The sequence below is a fragment of the Eumetopias jubatus genome, unplaced genomic scaffold (assembly GCF_037043125.1).
Source record: "Eumetopias jubatus isolate StellerSeaLion01/CBP00866 unplaced genomic scaffold, mEumJub1_p1.0 scaffold_3, whole genome shotgun sequence".
Lineage (NCBI taxonomy): Eukaryota > Metazoa > Chordata > Mammalia > Carnivora > Otariidae > Eumetopias > Eumetopias jubatus.
The window spans coordinates 110,521,021-110,540,455 of record NW_028274809.1 but is presented as its reverse complement, the minus strand read 5'-3'; the positions used below and the strand labels follow the sequence as shown (position 1 = coordinate 110,540,455).

The following is a 19,435-nucleotide window of genomic DNA, read 5'->3' as shown; positions in this document are numbered from 1 at the left end:
CCTGCTGAGCTCACCTGGTGCCTGGGGCCCTTCCTGCCAGAACCTGGACCCCGGGAGGCTGGGAGCAGGGAGGATGCCAGCTGATGAGGCCGCTGCCTCTTGCCACTCGTCCGGTGGTTTGGCTGCCCCAAACCCCAGAACCTGCAGACCTCTGAGAGCAAGCCAGACCTTTTCCTGTCAGACCCTCTGGGACTCAGGACAAGGGCCCTGGATAGGGGAAGTAGGTCCCTCCTGCAGCTGGGACTCTGAGGGTGAAGCCCCCAGCCCAGTGCCTGCACATAGGTGTTTAGCAAAGATGAGATGGACAGACAGGCTCCATCTTGTCATTTTATTGTATGAGGTGAGACACCCCACCCCCATACAGAACAGGGCGTGGGCATTTTCACCCCGTTCCTGTCTTAGAGGGAATGCATCTGACTCTTCCCTGAGGACTGTGTTGCTTCTAGTTTACTTTGTATGCTTTATCGGGTTAAGAGAAATATCATCCTATTGCTACATTACTGAGAGTTTTATCAGGAGTAGGTGTTTCCGTTAGCAAACGTCTTTTATACATCTGTCCAGATCTATGATCTATTGGTATGATGAATCTCATTAAGGAATTTTTTGGCATTAACCCATCCTTGCATACCTGGGGTAATGTGACTTGGTCATAGTGTGGTATCTTCCATGTGTTTTGCTGGATAGGATTTGGTAAGGTTTTTGTGTGGGTTTTTTACATCTGCATTGTGAATAAAAAGGGCTGTAATTTTCCTGTCTTCTCCTGTGTTTGTCTGATTTTGGTGCTGGGGTAATGTTGGCCTCTTAGAACGGGTTGGGCGGGGTTCCCTTCTTTCCTAGAAGCGTTTGCGTAAAGTTGGATAATCTGTCATTTAAAAATTTGGTAGAAATAGCCTGGCATTTTCCTTGTAGGAATTTCTCCCCCCAACACCCACCACCTTTTTATTTTGAAAAATGAGCCTACAAAGTAGTAAAGCCTTTGACCTTACACCAGACACACCGAATGTTACTGTTTGGGCATTTGGGCACGCGCTCGTGCCCGTGAGCTCTCTTGCTCCACGTTCTGGCATGTATCTGTATATACGTACTTACATGTACACGTGTAGGTGTACTTATATGCGTGTCTGCTTTTTCTTTCTTTTTGGCAGAACAGTTTCAAAGTAAGCTGCAGGCATTTCTCAGTGCTGACTACTCGTAGGAGGATTTTTAACTACTGTTGTGATTTTTTTGTTGTTAAGGTGATAGGGCTACTTACACTTTATATATTTGACTGATGGCTTTTCTCTCCGTCTCTTGCATGTTCTCCTGGTGCCCCCACCCACGGCTGGCGAGAGCAGGTGAGTCCATTGTGGCTGTTTGTTCTCTAGAGGCCTTTCTTTCCTTTCCTCATGGCTGGGTCCAGGGGCCCTGGAATGGGCTACCTGTCAGGGCCACACAGCTGCTAAGTGGCAGAGCCTTTGGCAAGTTGAAAGACCACACACTCGGTACCCTGTGCCTTGCCCAGCTCTCAGAGACCCTATGTCTGGGATTGCTCAGTGGTGTGGATGCCCCTGGTAGCTAGGAGACTTTGGCAGAAGAAGCTCTCCTGAGCCTCAGTTTGCCTATCTACAGAGGGGGTCTAATGGTGGTACCTACCCCAGAGGTTGTAGGAGCAAAGCTAGTGAGTGCCCACTAGGCCCCACTCCTCACACCAAGCATCAGCCTCTCTTCTCCCGCCCCCATAGAAGCACCTGATGGAGGGGTCCGTGGTTCAAGACAGGTTGGTGTCCCCAGCCCCCAGGATTAAGGGTCGCTGCTGAGATGGCAGCTCTCCCAACACATCAGCCGGAGGTGGCCGCCCTCCCTGGGAGAGCAGAGCTGGGTCAGCAGGGACCACAGGGTGGAAGAAAGAAAGTGGGACACTGCAGTTAATTTGGGCCTCAAATGAGTCTGTTTAGCATGTGCTCTGGGGAAGAATAGTTTTCAGAGAACACACAAAGCCGCATCATTCCCTGGCACACTGTGTGCTTGTGCAGGTGAGGGGTGCATGTGGAAAAGGGAGTGTCCACCCGCTCCTGTCCATTCAGAGGCTCTGTGGGGTCAGCGGGTTAAGCCTCGAGGAAGTCCCAGTGGTCCTCAGACCAGCTCCGGCCCTCCTGACCCCTAGAAAAGCAGACAGCAGGTAGTCTCATGGCTTCAGAGATGTCCTAGTGGCTGCTGGGGAGACCCAGAGCTTCCCAGGCCTCTGACTCTGTACCTCCTGTGAGAAAAATCAGATTGTATCAGGTGTATAAAAGGCTTTTACTCTTTGTGTCTTGTTTGTTTCATAATACACGCCTGGTCATATGGCAAAAATAGGAGAAAAATGAAAAGCAGAAGAAAAAGCTGCCCAGGGCACTAGGCCCTGGTACCAGCCCCCTTTGCATTTGCATTTCATCCGGTGCCCGGTTTATGTGTTTTCCAGAATGGCATCAAGTTGTAACACGGGCTCTGATGGGGTGCTTTTCCTCATCATGCACACACATATGCTCCCGTGTTACTGCAGAGTCCCCAGAAGGGCCGCGTGGCCCGGTTGCCATGGAGCTGCTGGGCGCAGGTATCAAGCTGTGTACCCCTGAGCTCAAGTTAAGCCCTGAGCTGTTTGTAGCCTGTCAGGGACCGTACCCACCGAGCTGTATCATGCTGCATGGGCCTTCCATGCTCGGACTTAGCTGTAAAAGCTATCTTGGCACAGAGTCCCAGAAGCTGCTGTTATTGCCTGGTGAATGGCAGGAGCAGGTTCAGCCCGCACGCATGCTGCCCAGCCTGGTGGGGCCCAACACTGCCTCCTGCCTCCCTCGTGGGCCCCCGCCTCGTCCTCCTTGGGTCCAGGCGGCTGTGGCAGATCTGCAGCAGGTCCGGGCTGTATGGATGTGGGGGAAAGAGCCTCAGCAAAGGTCTGGAAGCTGCAAGAGCAAGCCCACGAGCCCGGCTGGGATTCAAGCTGATGACAAGCAGAGGCCGAGGCTCTGGAGGCAGGTCTTGGGCTGAGTCAGCAAGCACACGGCCCCACCCAGGGAAGGAGTAGGGCACAGTCACCTTTCCTTTACCCCGAGGTGTGAGTGTGTGTGTTCAGGCAGAAGTCTCACCTGCTGGGTGTCAGAAGCCAGGAAGTGCCAGGCAGGCAGGCGTGAGTTATGAAGGGGCAGCCAATGTGCACCGTGAGCAGCGCGGTGGGGTCTGGAGGCCTGGCTGGGGTCACCTGCTGGTCAGCCCCCACTTCACTGGAGCACTGCCCGGGAGGGCAAAAGGAGACATGAGGAGGTGGCTCTCACCCCTGGAGCAGAGCACCACTTGTGCTGCTCAGGCGAGAGTCCAGGGCTGGGGCTGACCCCAGCCATGATTGGTTTGGGGACCGCAGGCAGTCTCCCACAATGCTATCAGCCAGTCCTTTGCTCATGGGAGAAGAGCTCTCTGAAGAGGTCCACGCTTGGTTTGGTGGAGAGCAGCCCCAAGCCTGGCCTTGCTGGGAGGACGTGGCCCCGCCCTCCAGGGCAGGGCTTCCAGAACCCCGAGCAGCCACAGCCTTTCTGGTCACCTGCCAGGCGAGGCACTTGTGGGCCTGGCATCCCAGCCCCCACTGTCCAGCCCCTGGGCACCTCCGGTGTCAGTGCTGTCAGGAGAACAGCTCCCCAGCAAGAGGCACGTAGCCCTGCACATAGCTGGGAAGTACGTCTCCAGGGAAAGCAGCCCTAACCAGACTTCCTTGGCAGAGCACCCCTAGCCTCAGGTCCTAGATGTGTCCCCTGAGATGCTCTTACAGGGAAGGGGGATTATACCTGGTCAAGAATGGAGAGTGACTGACGCACAGGCTGGAGCCAGGAGGGCCCCTCATGGCACCCCAGCCCTGGTGTAGGACCTTCCCGCAATCTGTGGCAGCTCATGTGTGGTGGGTGTGGCACCCCACAGAGCATGTTGGCCTGATGGTTAAGTCACCTCCTGCCCCCCCAGGCCTCCCAGGGGCCTGGTGAGAGGCCCAAGGATCACAAAGGTCAGGGGCCTTGGGGAAAAAAGCTTGGGCTTCCCCAGGTGTGGAGCCGCACTCCCTGGTCGGTTGCCCCAAGGAAGAAGGTGAGGGCTTCAGGCTCCAGGAATGCACTGCTCTGGGGTCCAACCAGGGGCATGGTGCCTGCCCAGCCAGTGCCTCAGATTCTCTGTGCCACAGAGCCAGGGGGCTGAGGTCGCCTGCTCTACTTTCCTAAAGCTTGGCTAACCTTGTTTGTAAACAAGGGAATATTTTCCTCTGCTACAGATGTTGTCAGGGGAGGAGGAAGGGGCTGTTGAGGTATTTCCTAAGCCCAAACTAACCCACTTGTTTTTCTTCACATTTTGTCAACAACTTGGAATTTCTAAACAGAAATTTTATTTTTCCCACTGTTTAATAACAGTGTCCTTACCTTACTGAAATCATGAACTCCCTTCTGCATTTGTGCGTTGCCCTTCCCCATCCCACCTCCTCTTCCTCTGGAGATTTGTCAGGAATGCTTGCTCCTCCCTGTCCTTCAGATGTCACACCTCAGAGGCCTCATCAGACCGGGAGCTGGGATCAGGCACCCACCCTTTCCGCTCCGGGCACTGGCCACTCTTCCAGCCCTTCCGGTGCTATAGGAGGGCAGAGCTATACTCGTCCTGTATGCGGCAGGTGCTCCTTTGAAGGAGAAAAGAAGAAGACCGAGGGGACCATGGAGCCCAGGACGGGGTGCTGAGCCCTGAGGCAGAGAGCTGAGGTCACCAGGCTTCCACCTCCTGTACCTGCCTGCGCTCCGTGCATCTGCCAGGGGCTCGAGGCTCCTCACCATCCGGGCTGTAATGCTCTTTTACCGAAAGCCTTTTACCAGGCCTTTACAGGAGGCTGGAAGGTCCGGGAGGTGGTAGGTAAGGCTCAGAGGGGTCCTCACTCTCCCCAGGCCTCATGGTAGGGGAGAGAGCCAGCAGAGTCTGATACTGGAACAGCTCCCTCCGTGAGGATGCCTCCGACCAAATCGACCTGAATGCAGAGAGCTCCATCTCACCCCAGTCTCCCCTTTACATTCCCAGCCTCCTAACCAGGAGGAAGCCTACCTGGGGGGCACGTGATGAAGGGAAGGGGTGGGGGCTCTTAGCTCCCAGTACCACTCTCTCTGGGGAGCAGGGCCTCACTCAGCTTGAGCTGGCAGCAGGCAAGAACTGGCAGTCAGGGGTGCCCATGTGCGTAGAGGAGTCGGTGCATGCACCTGCAGGCAGGGGATGCCTGAGGAAGGTCCTGGAAGGAGGATGCTTGCTGGAAGGCCCCATCCTCAGTTTTCAGTGGTCCCTGGTCAGACAGCCCCCGTCACCCTGGCCTGCTGACACCCCCACGCAAGAGCCCTGCTTCTGTGTCCTTTCATTCTGACAACTCCTCCTAAACAGTAAGGGCCCAGCACCAGACTGAGGTGTGCAAACCAGCCCCTGGGGCGCGGGGGGTGCACGGCATGGGGAGCCATACCACCATTCCCCTACACACCATGCCTCTCTTCAAGACCTTTGATCCCAGAGACCCTGGAAGTTGGTGGGGGCAAGGTCAGGCCTGTCTGGAGCTGTGAGCCCACATGGCTCGTGTACCCTGGGCACACTTAGGCCTCTAGCTGGGCCCTCTTCCTCCCTCCGGTGGGGGCTCCTCAGGGCACAGACTTCTCCCTGGGAGCTGGACTGTGTGACAGCAATGGGGAAGGCATGGGGGCTCATGGCAGCCCTGCCTCTGCTCTGTGAGAGTCACGCCCAACACCCATGCATCCCGCAGCCCTGTAGGGACGGGTCTCCACCCACCCCGCTTCCTGGCAGGGGACACAGTACAGCTCCGTGCCTGTGGCAGTGGCAGTGGCCATCTGCCCTCAGGCAGGAGGAGCTGGAGGGCCCTGCAGGACCTGCGGAGAGCAAGGTACTGCCTGGGTCAGACCAAAGTCCAGGGCTTCAGCTCTGTCTGCTCCCCGTTACTGGCGCCCCAGGGAAACCGTGTCAGGAGGACAGTCACAGCGGCCGTGTGAAGTGTAGTGCTCCGTGTCGGTGCATCCTAGCTGCTGGTCTGGATAGGTGTTTTTCTTTACGAAGACCGCTCTGACTCTTAATGAGCTCACTGTACTTTGAAGGAAAGGGATTGGAAATTGTGTTCATAGTTTACTTTAAAAAATACCACCGCTCCTGGCTATGGTTTGGTGAGTGATCAGCAGGTGGCTGGGGGCCAGCCTTGTTGGGCAACATTTGCATGCCTTCTGGGGGCTGGGGCTCTCTGGGGAAGCAGTTCTCATCAGGCACTTACGATCTGGGTCCAGGTGGGCCTGGGCTCGAACTCCAGCACCACCAGCAGCTAGCTTGGTGGTTAGGTTTGCTGTTTAACCTCTGTGGGCCTGGTTTTCTCATCTGTAAAGTGGGAATACTTCCTTCCACAGGATGTCTCTGAGTGTCCAGGATGACCATGGTAAAGCACTGAGGTACACCAAATTAATTAATTCAGTCGTTACTGAGCCCCTGACAGCCCGGGCCCCACCCCAGACCTGGCTGGCCCCACCCCAGGAGCTTACCCTCTGATCATGCCCCAGTCCTTATGCTTTGGCCCTGAATAGATGGATTAGGTTCAGAGACCAAAATAGAGTAGCCATTTATTCCCCTCCCTTTGAAAAGGAACCCAGTGTAAGCAGGCCTAAGTGATGGTGCAGCCACAGGAAGCACCGAGAACCCAGGCTCTGTCAGTCCCACCATCCCCAGAGAGTAGGGGTTCTGCCTCACGATCCAAGATAACTGTTGGCGCTCCGCAGTCACATCCACATTCCAGCCAGCAGGAGAACGGGGGAGGAAGCTGTCTCCACACACATCCAGAGGGCCAGACTTAGTCACACAGCCGCACCTGGCTATAAGACATTTCCTGGGCTTCTTCCTCCTTGGCACTTCCTTGCTGTTTCCTAAGCCTGAGGAGTCACCTGGGGGCCCATGTGAGTGCTACTCCCTGTAGCCAGACTCCCTTCCCACTGGAGGAATTTAGCTCACTGGGTGAGGCAAGGAGGCCCTCCTCACTTTGCCAGAGGTGGGTGCGGCAGGCCAGCCTAGTGTGCTGCGCCCCCTGCTGGAGGGGCATGGCAGGGCACGTGGGTGGAGGCCCTGCTGCTCAGGCCCTGCCCAAGCACAGCTCAGCCTTCGGGGTCAAGTGGTCTTGGGGCCAGTCTTTTATCTCTCTGCACAAGCCACCCCCACCCCCCATCCTCTCCAGCTGGGCCAGTCACCTGGCTCCCACAGGTCACTGTGTGGTCAGTGAGGGGCTCGGTCAGACTTCGCTTACCCCAGAGCTCCCATTCTGGTGTTTCGCCAAGGGTTGTGTCAGCTGAGGGCTCTACCTATACTGGGAGGAGGGGCGGAAAGTCGCCACGCCTGTACTCACAGCCCCTGATCACAGACCCAGGTATTTTTGGGAGCAGAGTCAGTTGATCACAGCTGCTTTGTGGACACGTTACTTAAGAAAGGGATGGCTTTACGCAGGCATTTTCTACCATGCATTTGGAGAGGGGGCTCCCCAGCCTGCCACTGCCAGCTCAGCATTTGGTGATCTAGGTTTCCGCTGCAGGTGCCACGTGGGGCCTGCTCCCACAGCACTGGGTGTGGTGCAGGGAGGTAAGTCATGGCCAGAGCCAGTGGACAATCCGTTTGCTGCGTCAGGTGCTGGTTCACTCTTGTACTGCCTAGGAACTGGCCCATCTCCTCCTGTCCATCCTCCCACTGCCCATGCCATCACTGAGAGGGCCTCACCTCTCCCTCCCACTCTGCTCCCTCTCCCTTCGGCCTGCACTGCTCACCAGCCAGGCCCTGTTGAGGATGCACATGAGCATCCTGGCTCAGAGAGGAAGGGTGACCCAGCTGACAGCCAGCCAGCCAGGTGCTCCCCCTGGGGAGCTGCACCTGTGGGCCTCTTCCTGTCACAGGAAGGAGGCGACCGCCGGCCCCACAGAGGGCAATCTCAGGGAATCAGAGCTAAAAATCAGACTTGCATTTTTGTAAGGCGGTAAATCCCCCATCTGGATTCTGTGCTGGGTCATTTTACTGCATGAGCTCCATTCCCCAGAGGTGGCCTGGTGTACAGGCCACCCTTTCCAAGTCCAGCAGGCCAGTGAGAACAGCAGGACTGGGCTGCTGGGTACTGTCAGGTGTGGGTCTGGGGCCACCAGCACCTGGCCTAGAGTCAGCAGCAAGCAGTCCTGCTGGGGCTCAGCTCAGTGAGCTAACCACAGCAGGTCAGGCCATGGCTCCCTGCTCCGGCCACCCTGAAGGTTGTCGTTTCCTTCCTGTAACGCGGACCCAGGCCTTGGTGGGGGCGCCGGTTGCCCTGCCCTGCAATGCCCCACAGGCCCTTGGGTGAGACAGTAATCAGAGCAAGACTCTGGGGAGGCAGGGCTCCTGGCACACCAGCCCCAGCCAGCCCGTGAGCGAGGGCTGGAGTACTCGGGCCAGCTCTCCTCAGTCCTCCCTCTGAATTCCCAGATACTTCTAAGAATAGATCCTGGCCTCACAGTGTGGCCTCTGTCCCCACGAATAGGGATTCCTGGACCCTGAGAGGCCAAAGTACACAGTTGGGGGTGGAAGGGGGCATGAGTACCCCTCATGGGGCTTCCCTGGCCACTCTGGGACCCCCCCCCAAAGGTCAACCTTAGGGGGGAAAAGGAACTGGTCCTCCAGGGGCTCTTGTGACCCATGGCATTAATTTTCTTCCAGTGACTATGTATCCAGAAGTAATACAGTAGTATATCTTTTTTTTTTCTTTCAAAGACTGTAATTCTGGCTGTAAATGACAGTGTCCTCACTTGCAATTAGGGAGCTACAGCTCTGTTGTCACTGGTTAGACAAATCTGCCTTTATTTCAGGGCATGAGTTTAGAGACTGGTGGGTTGGACCCTCGTTCACAAAACTCCTGCTGCGCAAGCCTGCAGCCCAGGAAGGTGAGCAGCAGCGTGCCCGTGCCTCTGAGATGCCATCCAGCTCACATGTTGTCCCAGAGGATGAACAACGCAAAACTGGCCCTTTCCTGTGGCCTCTCCGTGCACCAGCACCCCATACCAGGCAGCAGAGATGTTTTTATAATGCCTGTTCTTTATTTCAGTTATTTCAACAGTGTGCACTCATTGTAGACAATACAGAAATGTATAAAAATGTTCAAGTAGGGACACCTGAGTGGCTCAGTCGGTTAAGCGTCTGCCTTCGGCTCAGGTCATGATCCCAGGGTCCTAGGATCGAGTCCAGCATCGGGCTCCTTGCTACGCAGGGAGCCTGCTTCTCCTTCTGCCTGCCGCTCCCTTTGCTTGTGCTCTCTCTCTCTCTCCTTCTCTCTCTCTGACAAATAAAGAAATAAAAAATATTAAAAAAAATATTAAAGTAACCCATTTGGGCATATGGGTGTTCCCTTGACTTTCAACTTTGCTGTGAGTTTGAAAATTTTTATAATAAAATGTTAGCAAGAATCCGTAACCTCACCATCCTAAAGCAGCCCCTTAATCGTACACTTGCCTGCTGGGTGGCGATCACGGAGTGCAGCTTGGGGGTTGGCAGGGGCTCTTCCACACATCTTCACCTACAAGTGGCTCTGCTCTGGCAGTCTGTGGTGGGTGTCTACGATCTCCTCCCTCCCTGGCTTACACGTCTCCTGGGTAGCCAACGCACAGCCAACATTCTGCAACAGCTTTGCCACATCCCAGCCCTTCTTGTTAGGGCCCAAAGCTAAAGCCCGACTGGCCCTTTACCCAGCCGTAGAATCCTGTGCATTCACCCAGCTCAGGGCTTCTCTCTGCCTGAGCCAGGTTCAAAGTCTGGTTTCTGGTCAGCCCTGGGCTGCCAGGGGAGGGTCGGGAGTGGGTGGGTTCAGGCATGGGGTTCAGATGAACCCCACACTCTCGGGGCAGGAAAGGGAAAGTGAAGCCGCCTCTGGCCACTGGTGTCACCCATGGGAGGGGGCAAGGGGGCAGATGCGGGCTCTGGCCTTTGACCATTCATTCACCTCACCCCTGTGAGCCCAGTTGTCACATAATTGATAAAGTTTGAGCTATACAGAGACGGTGGTGGGCTGACTTGCCTGATGCCCATGGGCAGGTGGCGGGAGGGGGAGGGGCTCCTGAGGACAGTGAGAAGGTGCCATCTCCCTGATCCGAGCCCCAGAGCTGAGCAGGAGCCGCCTCTCGGCTGTCACCCACTTGCCCACCACCTCCTCCTCCAGGAAGGAACTCAGAGCTCATTCACCGCACCTTGCAGAATTTTTCCAGAGACTGTGTTATGTTGTCAACAAAGCAAGGCTCCCAGACAGCAGGGGTAGAGTTGTCCTGAGTTTTTACAGGACAACTGTAGCACCCTGCTACAACCCAACACCCTGACAGCAGTGTTTGGACTCAGGAACAAGACACATTCCTTGCCCACTAGGATCTTACACGATTGTGAGATGCGCTAAACCAGTGCACACGAAAATGTCAGAACAGCTAAGTGCACAGAAAGCATTAAATCTAAGTAATCAAACACAAGAATGCATGGTACAGGCAATAAATCCTGTGGGCTGTTAGTAGTGATTGCAGCCCATGCAGACTAGAATTACTTCACAGCATAAAATTTCTCTGAAGTCCCACGTTTTATCTTTGAAATCCATGTGAATGCTGCACTCCATGCCGTTACCCATCTGAGCTGGTTTTCCTATCAAATGAACAAGACCCCTCTTGGTCTGGCCCTGCCTGCACCTTGAGCCTCCACTGCCCCCCTCAAGTCACAATAGGCTGTGCCCCCACCGTCTCCAAGAAGCCCCCCTGACCCTGCCCCATTTGGGAGGAGTACCCTCCCCCCTCCCCCCATTTGTCGCCTCCCACTGTCCTTGTGGGTCCCACCCAGCCCAGAGCACTTGGACACAATAACTGAGAGCCATAGCCTGCCTCTAAGCCTGGAACTTGTCCTCTGTGAAAGGGGAGAAAGGCCTGCCCCGCCCCCCCACCGGGCCATGCCTGGCATGCTGTGAGCCTCAGTGACCATGGCTGCCGTTGCTGGTGTGACGGACCTGGGGGCGTTGCCAGTTTGTATCCTTTGCTATGCAGGGCACTAACTGGATGAGTGGCGGTGAGCACCCCCTGTGCCTGAGGCTTCAGAGGAGAAGATGTGGGCAGGGCCTCCTCGTCACCCCTCCAGTTCCAGTATGTGCCCTGTTTGGCAGTGTCCCAGCCACAGGCAGGACAATCTGGGCTGGGCCGTGCACTGGGCAACTTCCGGGCCTGTCCCAGGGCAGAGCAGGCAGTTGTGCTCCACAGAGACCTGTCCTAAAGGTCAGGGTCCCATGGACACCCATTTAGGCCAGGACATGGTTTAGGACTGTGCTCAGAGAAGGTGCCAGAAGCTTGCCACCCCAAAATAGCATCCATCACTTGCCAGCCAAGTCAGTTAAACAGGGTCCCTGCATTGGGACTGGCAGTGCTGAAGGGGAGCCCCAAGAGTGGAGCTGACCCTGTTTTTGCACCCCAAGGCCCTCCTGGGTGGGAAGCCAACCACCAACTGGATGCTCCAGCTTCAGAAAATTGCAGTTCCTTCCTAGAGAGGCCACAGAGCAGCCCGCTCACTGATGCATGATTAGCTCACAAGCCAAAGCAGATGCCCATAGGGGTGCCCCACTCGCTGTGGTAGTGTTAACAAGTAGAAAGGGGGGTGGGTTGCAGGCAGAGGGAGCATGGGAGCAAATGTAGAGGGGACTGGTGCACTTTGGAGAACCGAGGCTCCTCGTTTGACAGAAATGACACCTGCAAGGCCTGCTAAGGAGAATCTTGGTTTGGTTTGTAAAACTTTTTTTAAACTGCTATTTTTTTTTTTAAGATTTTATTTATTTATTTGACAGAGAGAGACGCAGCGAGAGAGGGAACACAAGCAGGGGGGGGAAGTGGGAGAGGGAGAAGCGGGCTTCCCGACGAGCAGGGAGCCCGATGTGGGGCTCGATCCCAGGACCCTGGGATCATGACCCGAGCCGAAGGCAAACGCCCAGTGACTGAGCCACCCAGGCGCCCCTAAACTGCTATTTATCACAAAGTGTTTTATAAACATACAAAGGCATTTGCTTAATGTTTGTAAGAAGTAAAACATAACATAAGCCCCCACCCCCCCCATTGCCTGCCTTAAGGAAGTGGTTGGTGCCCTGGAAGCCGCCATGAACTAGTGCTGTCCCCAGCACCCGCCCAGCCCAGCACACACCGAGGCCAACTTCTGCCTTGAATTTGTGTGTGTATCACCTCATCAACTTTTTTTTTAAATAATTTCAACATTTGTGTATGTATCACTAAATAATACTTTCTGTGGCTGTGTTTATATTTGGAAACGATAAATAGTATCATCATACTCTATTGAATTTTCTTAATTTGCTTTTTCTTTGCAACATCTTATCCGTCAAACTGACCCGAGCTGTTGTAACTAGAGTTCATCTGCGTTGCTGAGCAGTATTCCATTGGAAGAATATGCCGCTGCTTATGCACACCAGCCACTGTAGCAGACATTTGGGGTGGTTGTTGACAGGGCAGCCATGGACAGTCTTACCTACACCCAGTGTGCTGGAACAGGGTTTCCCTGGGTCGTGTGCCTACGAGAGGAATCACGGGTCATGGTACGTGTGCCTTCAGCTTTCAGTGAAGACACTCTGTAACAACTGTCCGCAATTCATGGGCGCCTGGGTGGCTCAGTTGGTTAAGCGACTGCCTTCAGCTCAGATCATGATCCAGGAGTCCCAGGATCGAGTCCCACATCGGGCTCCCTGCTCAGCAGGGAGTCTGCTTCTCCCTCTGACCCTCCCCCCTCTCGTGTGCTCTCTCTCTCTCTCATTCTCGCTCTCTCAAATAAATAAATAAAATCTTTAAAAAAAAATTCTTCAAAAATAAAAAAACTCTCTGCAATTCACGTCCCATAAGCAATTGTTTACAGTTGGCATTGGCCTGCTTCTGGTTTGCCTGTCTAGTGGGTATTACATTGTGGCTCAATGTGCCATTTCCTCAATGACTAATGAAGGGGAGCATCTTTCCATATGCTTCTTTGGGCAGTTTCCTCATTGTTGTATTTTTAATGTTTTAGTTAAAATAATCTACATACAGGCTTCCAGACAAATCATTCCAGGAGGCTTATAGTAAAAACCAGCAGATCTGCTTTTCCTTTCCATCCTCCCCAAATTATCACTTGCAGCTCTTCAGTATTCTTCATGTATTTACTTCCATAGTTCTAAATAAGTTATGGTCCTCTTTCTTGATTTATTGATTTAAACATTATCTGTTTGCTTTTTGTTTTGGTCGATGAAGATTAAATGTTCTTAAACCTTTGCACATCCTTCTCCATACCCCACCCAGCCTCCAAGTAGAGTAAAAAGCTCAAGTTTTTATTAAATCAGTAGTCACTGTTTACATTGTGATGTCTCTAAAAGCATTGTTTACTTCCTTTGCCTAATAGAATGCTTTATGTTCTTTTTTTATATTCTTGTTTTTTCCTGGAATTAATGATAGCCCTATTTTTTTTTACTTGCTTTGTTTTTTATCTTCATAAATGTAGTTTTTTCCATGTGAATTTTTTTCCACGAATGTTCTGATGCAGCAGGTAATCTGTCCATGCCCCTTTTTTCCTGGAACCCCTGCCCCTCTGCTCCTGGGAGGCCCAGTGCGATGCACAGTTGACACCCTCGATCTCTCTCCTGGCTTGGAGTTCCTGTCTCCCATGCAAAATTTTTTGTTGTTATTGTTTACTAAATAAGATACCTAGTCCAATATCTTTCTAAAACAAGATTTATGGAAAATAAATGTCCTGAGTTTTTGCATGTCTGAAATGTCTCCAGTCTCCCCTCACATTTGCTTGATGGCTGGGTGGGGTCTGACATGTCACGGGTCATTTTCCCTCAGCATTTTGAAGCCATTGCTTCATTGATTTGTAGCATACGGTATTGCTACAGAGAAAGTGGGTCCCTTTGTGACAACCAGTCCTCTTTATGTAATCTGTTTTTCTGTCCAGGTGCTGCATGGGTCATCTCTTTAATCCTGGGTCTGGTCCCCACATTCACTTGCTAGGCACTTGGGGAGCCATTTCAGGCTAAATGAATTATATACTCCAATTCTCATTATTTCCTCAACTCCTCCCCTCTGCCTCCTCACTCCCCTCTTTCTGGAAACCTTGTTGGTTGGCACTGGGACCACCTGAATGGACAGATCCTGCTGGAGAGTGATAGGCAGAAAGCCCCCTGTTTTAGGGGGACCCCAGATGTCAGTGCAGGAAGAACTGTGCCCTGGGGCAGGGTCTAGATTAGCCTGGTGGCAGCTCTCTGGGCACAGGAGGGCAGGTGCTGGGGACAACAGTGAGGGTGCAGACTGTTGTTTGGCCCCTGCCCAGTTCTTCATATCCCTGAGTCATGAGCCCCTTGGCACCTTCATAGAATGTACATCAGGTCACATCTTGGGCAGAGAGCTGCCTGATGTGGTGTGTGGTCGGTCATCTGGGGGGGTTCTTCTGCCCCACACCACACTCTGCCCTCTGTTCATTTCTGGACAGGGCCCCCATTCCCTCTTTCATCAGACAATAAACAGAACATAAACAGCCATTGTGTCTGGTGGCGTGTATAATGGGCAGGGAGGGCAGAGTGAGGGAGACAGGAGCAGGGCACCTGGGCAGAGGACGGCATGGGTACAGGCCTGTAGCCAGAGGTGCCTGCTGTGTCATGGCAGCAGTGAGTGAGGACCGGGGTGGACAAGGTGGAGGTGGGCGTCAGGTTCATGAGTTCCTGAGGAGGCCGACAGACTATGGGTGTGTGTATCTGCAGGGGCTCCCGCATTGTCCAGATGAGAGCTGGGGAGTGGCCTGGGGCTGCTGACCCCTTGAGCAGGTTCCAGAGTCTGCCTGAGCCCTTTTTCTCCACCATAGGCCATGTCTGTGGGGGGGGGCAGAATGGTGGGGCACATTCCCCAGGGCATGGCAATGTCCTGCACAGAGAAGGTGCCACATATCCATCCTGATGCCCTTCCCAGTCACCATAGCATCCATCCCAACTGGGCCAGCATCCAGGGATGCAGTGAGGAGAGAAGGCACTCTGCTTAACATGCACATGGTGCACAGGGTGCTATGGGGTCAACGTGAGCCCCAGAGGCTCAGGGGGAGTCAGCTTCTCAGGCTTCACCAGAGACCACAAACAGGAAGCTCCAAGGACCAGAAGACTCATCCACATCTTCTGGAACCTGCCAGATACACCAGGCACCTACTGTACCCTTGGAGACCCCTCAGTGACCCCACCCATGGGGCCTTAAGCCCTCAAACACCCTGGTAGCCCAGCTATCTAACCAGGCACAAGGGCAGCTCACACCACGGCTTCGAGGAAGCAGCCTGAACTCGTCCTGCCTCTTGACTTGCTGTGTGACCCTGGGTGAGTCACACATCCTCGTGGGCTAGGAGCAGAGGGACTTGAAAAGCAGGTGGGCCTGCCTCTGTGGACAGGACTCCCACCAGTCCTGGCTGTCCAGATGGTAGCTGTAGGTCACTGGGTAACCATTACCTCGATGGCCATCAGTGCAACAGGAGAGACTCACAGCCAAGGGCTTCGGGGACAGCCACACCTGGTCTCCCCAGGACCTGGAGGTACCAGCGGTGGGAGGGCTGGTGGCCCTGTTCCCATCACAGGGACCCGTGAGGCTGTGGGAGCAGCTGAGGCTCCGCCAGGCCTGCCCCTGTCGTGGGACACGGGACCTCAGCCTGAAGACTGTGGGGGCACACGCTGGGAGGGGTGCCCATGGTCTGTGTGCACGGTGTGTTCTTGCCCTCAGAGGTCACCTTGGGGCCATGTTGAACTCCAGCTGGCCTTGGCTGGCACCAAGTAGACAAGCCTCTCTATCAGTTGACACCTGACATCAAACTCTGCTTTTCTGTGTTCAGGAGGAACTACCAGGCTGGCCCATTTCCATGTGAGTGATCAGGGCCCCCCAGGCCTCCAGGAGTGGAGAAAGTCCCCATAACCCTCAGCCTGCCCTTAGGGCCTAAGGGCACATGCAGGACCCGGCAGGGCAGGCAGCGGACACCTGCACGTGGGGCTGTGTTTGTTCATAGGTGTGTTTCTGGGTGCATCCCTGTGTGTCTGTCTTGGACTCTTCAGAAGCACTGACATGGTCAGGATTTATAAATGTCTTCTACTTCATTCCTAGAAAGTTGACCCTTAAAATGAACTGACGTTTCTTGTCCTGGCTACATTTAGGGGCTTTCTCACCGAACCAGGGTCTGCAGAGGAGAGGCCACCCACCCCACCCCAGTGCTGAAGCCGCTGGGGACCTCCAGGCAGCGGCTTAACCTCTCAGGCTTGGTGTCCTCCACTGGGGGCTGAGGTGCTGTGTGAGGTGACCTCCCTGAGGCGCCTTCTGTCTTGGATCTTCTGATCATCTCAGTCTCGACCCTGGGGAGTCATGTTGGCCCTTCTGAGCACACACACAGGAGCCAGCTTCCTTCCTGCCCACTCCCTCCCCAGAGGAAGGCTCTGGTAAAGTGAGCTGAGAGGTCAGTGTGAAGTTACCGCTGGGACAGAGGCCCGCGGAGGTGGCACCGCCTGAGGTCTGAAGGATGAGCCGGAGTCAGCTGATGAGAGAGAGAGGGAAGAGAACACAGCTTGTTCCAAGGCCCTGGGGTTTCTCCCCAGGAGCCAGGGAGAGGGTCAAAAGGAGGTCCACAGAGGGCCTAGGAGGATGCAGGTGGTCCTTTGTGCATCTGCCAAGGGCAGCAAGAGCCTCCAAAGTGTGTCCCACAGGAGCTGGGATCAGATGTGGGGTGCAGGGCTCCCCACACTGCAGGAGCTGGAGCACCTGAAGCAAGCGGTCAGTGCCGAGGCTGGGGCCCGGTACGTGGGGAGGGCGCTTCCAGCGCGAGCGAGGGCCCAAGGCGGAGATCACAGAGCAGACCCCAGGCCTCAGGGAGGAGTTGGCGGTCAGGATGCCTGCCGTCCTGCCCTCCACTCTCTGCTGAGGAAGAGGCCCCTGACCCCCGCTGCCCAGGTGCTCTCCACTGTCTGCCTTGTCCCTAGGGTGGCCCAGTACCAGCCAGTGGGAGCCACAGGGAATGTCAGATGGCCAACTGCTGCCCTGTCTCCTCAGCAGTCTGCATAGAAGGACCAGTCTTTCCCCCTGCTGCCCCACCCCACCCCGGAGCCTTTGGCTGGCTACCCTTGGCTCTGCTTGGGGGATCCCGAGGCCCCTAATGAAGGTGTTTCAGAACTGCTCCCCTGCAGTTTTCTAGATGCTCCCCTCTCAGCCTGGGCTGACCTGCAGTTGTACCCCACCACCTTTGCTTTTGCCAGTTGCCATGCCCACCCCTCAGGGCCCCCTGGGAGTTGTGCAGTCAGATCAGCACACTGCCAGCAGGCCCCTCGAGGTGCTTTGTGCCCCTGCAGCTCTCGCAGGGGGGCAGCGTGAGGGTGGGGAAATTATTGGGTGCTCTTGTTGGGCTTCAGTGAGGAGGAGTAGTGTGGATGCGCTCTCACGCCGCTGTCTGGGGTGGAGAGGGGCAGTTCCTTCCGGAAGCTTCCCCGCCCCAAGAGTGGCGCTCCTTGGCCTGGGACTCCTTCCACCAGGCACAGGCAGCCAGTTCTCCCAGCCCTGGAGGAGAGGCTTCCAGGAATAACCTGTCTGGGGTTGACCCACCCACTCCAGGCCTGTCACAGGAACATCTGGCAGCTGCCCCACTGCCCGCTGTGTCCCGGTGCCATCAGGCCAGTCATCCTGCTGGGCAGGGACATGCCTGTCATACAGGGAGTCATTTCTCCCATGGTGTGGATGCCCCTTGCATACAACGTGGGGAGGTGGCATCTGGAGGGATGCCGGACTTCCTGGCGTGGAAGCGGTTCCTGGGGCACAAGATGATAAATGGTGGGTCACCTGGGGATCCTGGGTTGGGTGGTCTACTGGCACCCCTGCCCCACTGGAGCAGGGGTGGAGTGAGCCTGCTGGAGGCCCTGACCAGGCCTGCACGTGCAGCCTGAGACTGTGAGTGACTTCTGCCGAGTGGCCCCTTGAACAGCACCTAGCCAACCACTGAGCAGCTCTTCAAACCACTGGTTCCAGGTGGCATCGGCTCTGGGGCCCCCTACTCCGCCCCACCGCAGCGCAAAGACAGGTTGTCTCTCCTGAGGAGTGAGCAGACAGGAGGGCGGCCTTGGGGCTCAGGAGAAGACCCTGGGCCCAGGGTTCAGGAGGCACTGAGGCCAGGCGCTATGGGACGACACCATGATGGTCATGGCTGACAGACACGAGGGTGACTGTGTACCCTTTGCAGGTTAGGTCACCTCTCCGATCCTGGGTTTCTCACTCGGAAGTGGCTGTTTGGAGGACATAATGGTTGGCCCCCCCAGGATACACCCAAAGCAGTCAGATTTGTGCCCTTACCTTACCCCCTGTCCCCGTCTCATTACAGGAAGTTCTACTACATCACCCTGCTGCGAGACCCCGTGTCCCGCTACCTGAGCGAGTGGCGGCACGTGCAGCGGGGGGCCACGTGGAAGACATCGCTGCACATGTGTGATGGGCGCACGCCCACGCCCGAGGAGCTGCCACCCTGCTATGAGGGCACAGACTGGTCGGGCTGCACACTGCAGGAGTTCATGGACTGCCCCTACAACCTGGCCAACAACCGCCAGGTGCGCATGCTGGCCGACCTGAGCCTGGTGGGCTGCTACAACCTGTCCTTCATCCCCGAGGGCAAGCGGGCCCAGCTGCTGCTGGAGAGCGCCAAGAAGAACCTGCGGGGCATGGCCTTCTTCGGCCTGACAGAGTTCCAGCGCAAGACGCAGTACCTGTTCGAGCGGACGTTCAACCTCAAGTTCATCCGGCCCTTCATGCAGTACAACAGCACGCGGGCGGGCGGCGTGGAGGTGGACGAGGACACCATCCGGCGCATTGAGGAGCTCAACGACCTGGACATGCAGCTCTACGACTACGCCAAGGACCTCTTCCAGCAGCGCTACCAGTACAAGCGGCAGCTGGAGCGCAGGGAGCAGCGCCTCAAGAGCCGGGAGGAGCGACTGCTGCACCGGGCCAAGGAGGCGCTGCCGCGGGAGGATGCCGAGGAGCCGGGCCGAGTGCCCACAGAGGACTACATGAGCCACATCATTGAGAAGTGGTAGTGGTGGCCGGCCGTGGGGGGGTGGTCCCTTGGGGGCGGGGGGCGGGAGAGGGGAGGTGAAATGAGACAGACAGACCACCCCACCCTAGGACTCTGGCGGGAAGAGGGTCCCAGATGCGCTCTCCAGAAGGTAGATGCGTGCTGAACAAGGCTGAGGGAGTGGGACATGGCGCCCGGCGGGGCTGGTTCTCACGGTTCCCTCCCAGACCAGGGCTGTGAGGAATCAACCAGTGCGACTCCCCCCAGGCCGGAGGAGAATATGCTTAGGGGACGCCCCAGGCAGGGACCAGGGGCAGGCGGCGTC

At 55.7% G+C, this 19,435-nt stretch overlaps 1 protein-coding gene across 1 annotated transcript in view; it reads left to right on the top strand.

Moving 5' to 3' along the window:
- Positions 1–19,143, top strand: part of HS6ST1 (heparan sulfate 6-O-sulfotransferase 1) — a 41,393-nt gene extending 22,250 nt beyond the window's left edge. Inside the window, exon 2 of the mRNA XM_028101373.2 lies at positions 18,424–19,143. Within this exon, the coding sequence (XP_027957174.1) occupies positions 18,424–19,132 (709 nt within the window). The 3' untranslated portion in view covers positions 19,133–19,143. The remainder of the gene's footprint in view (positions 1–18,423) is intronic.
- Positions 19,144–19,435: the final 292 nt, after the last annotated feature.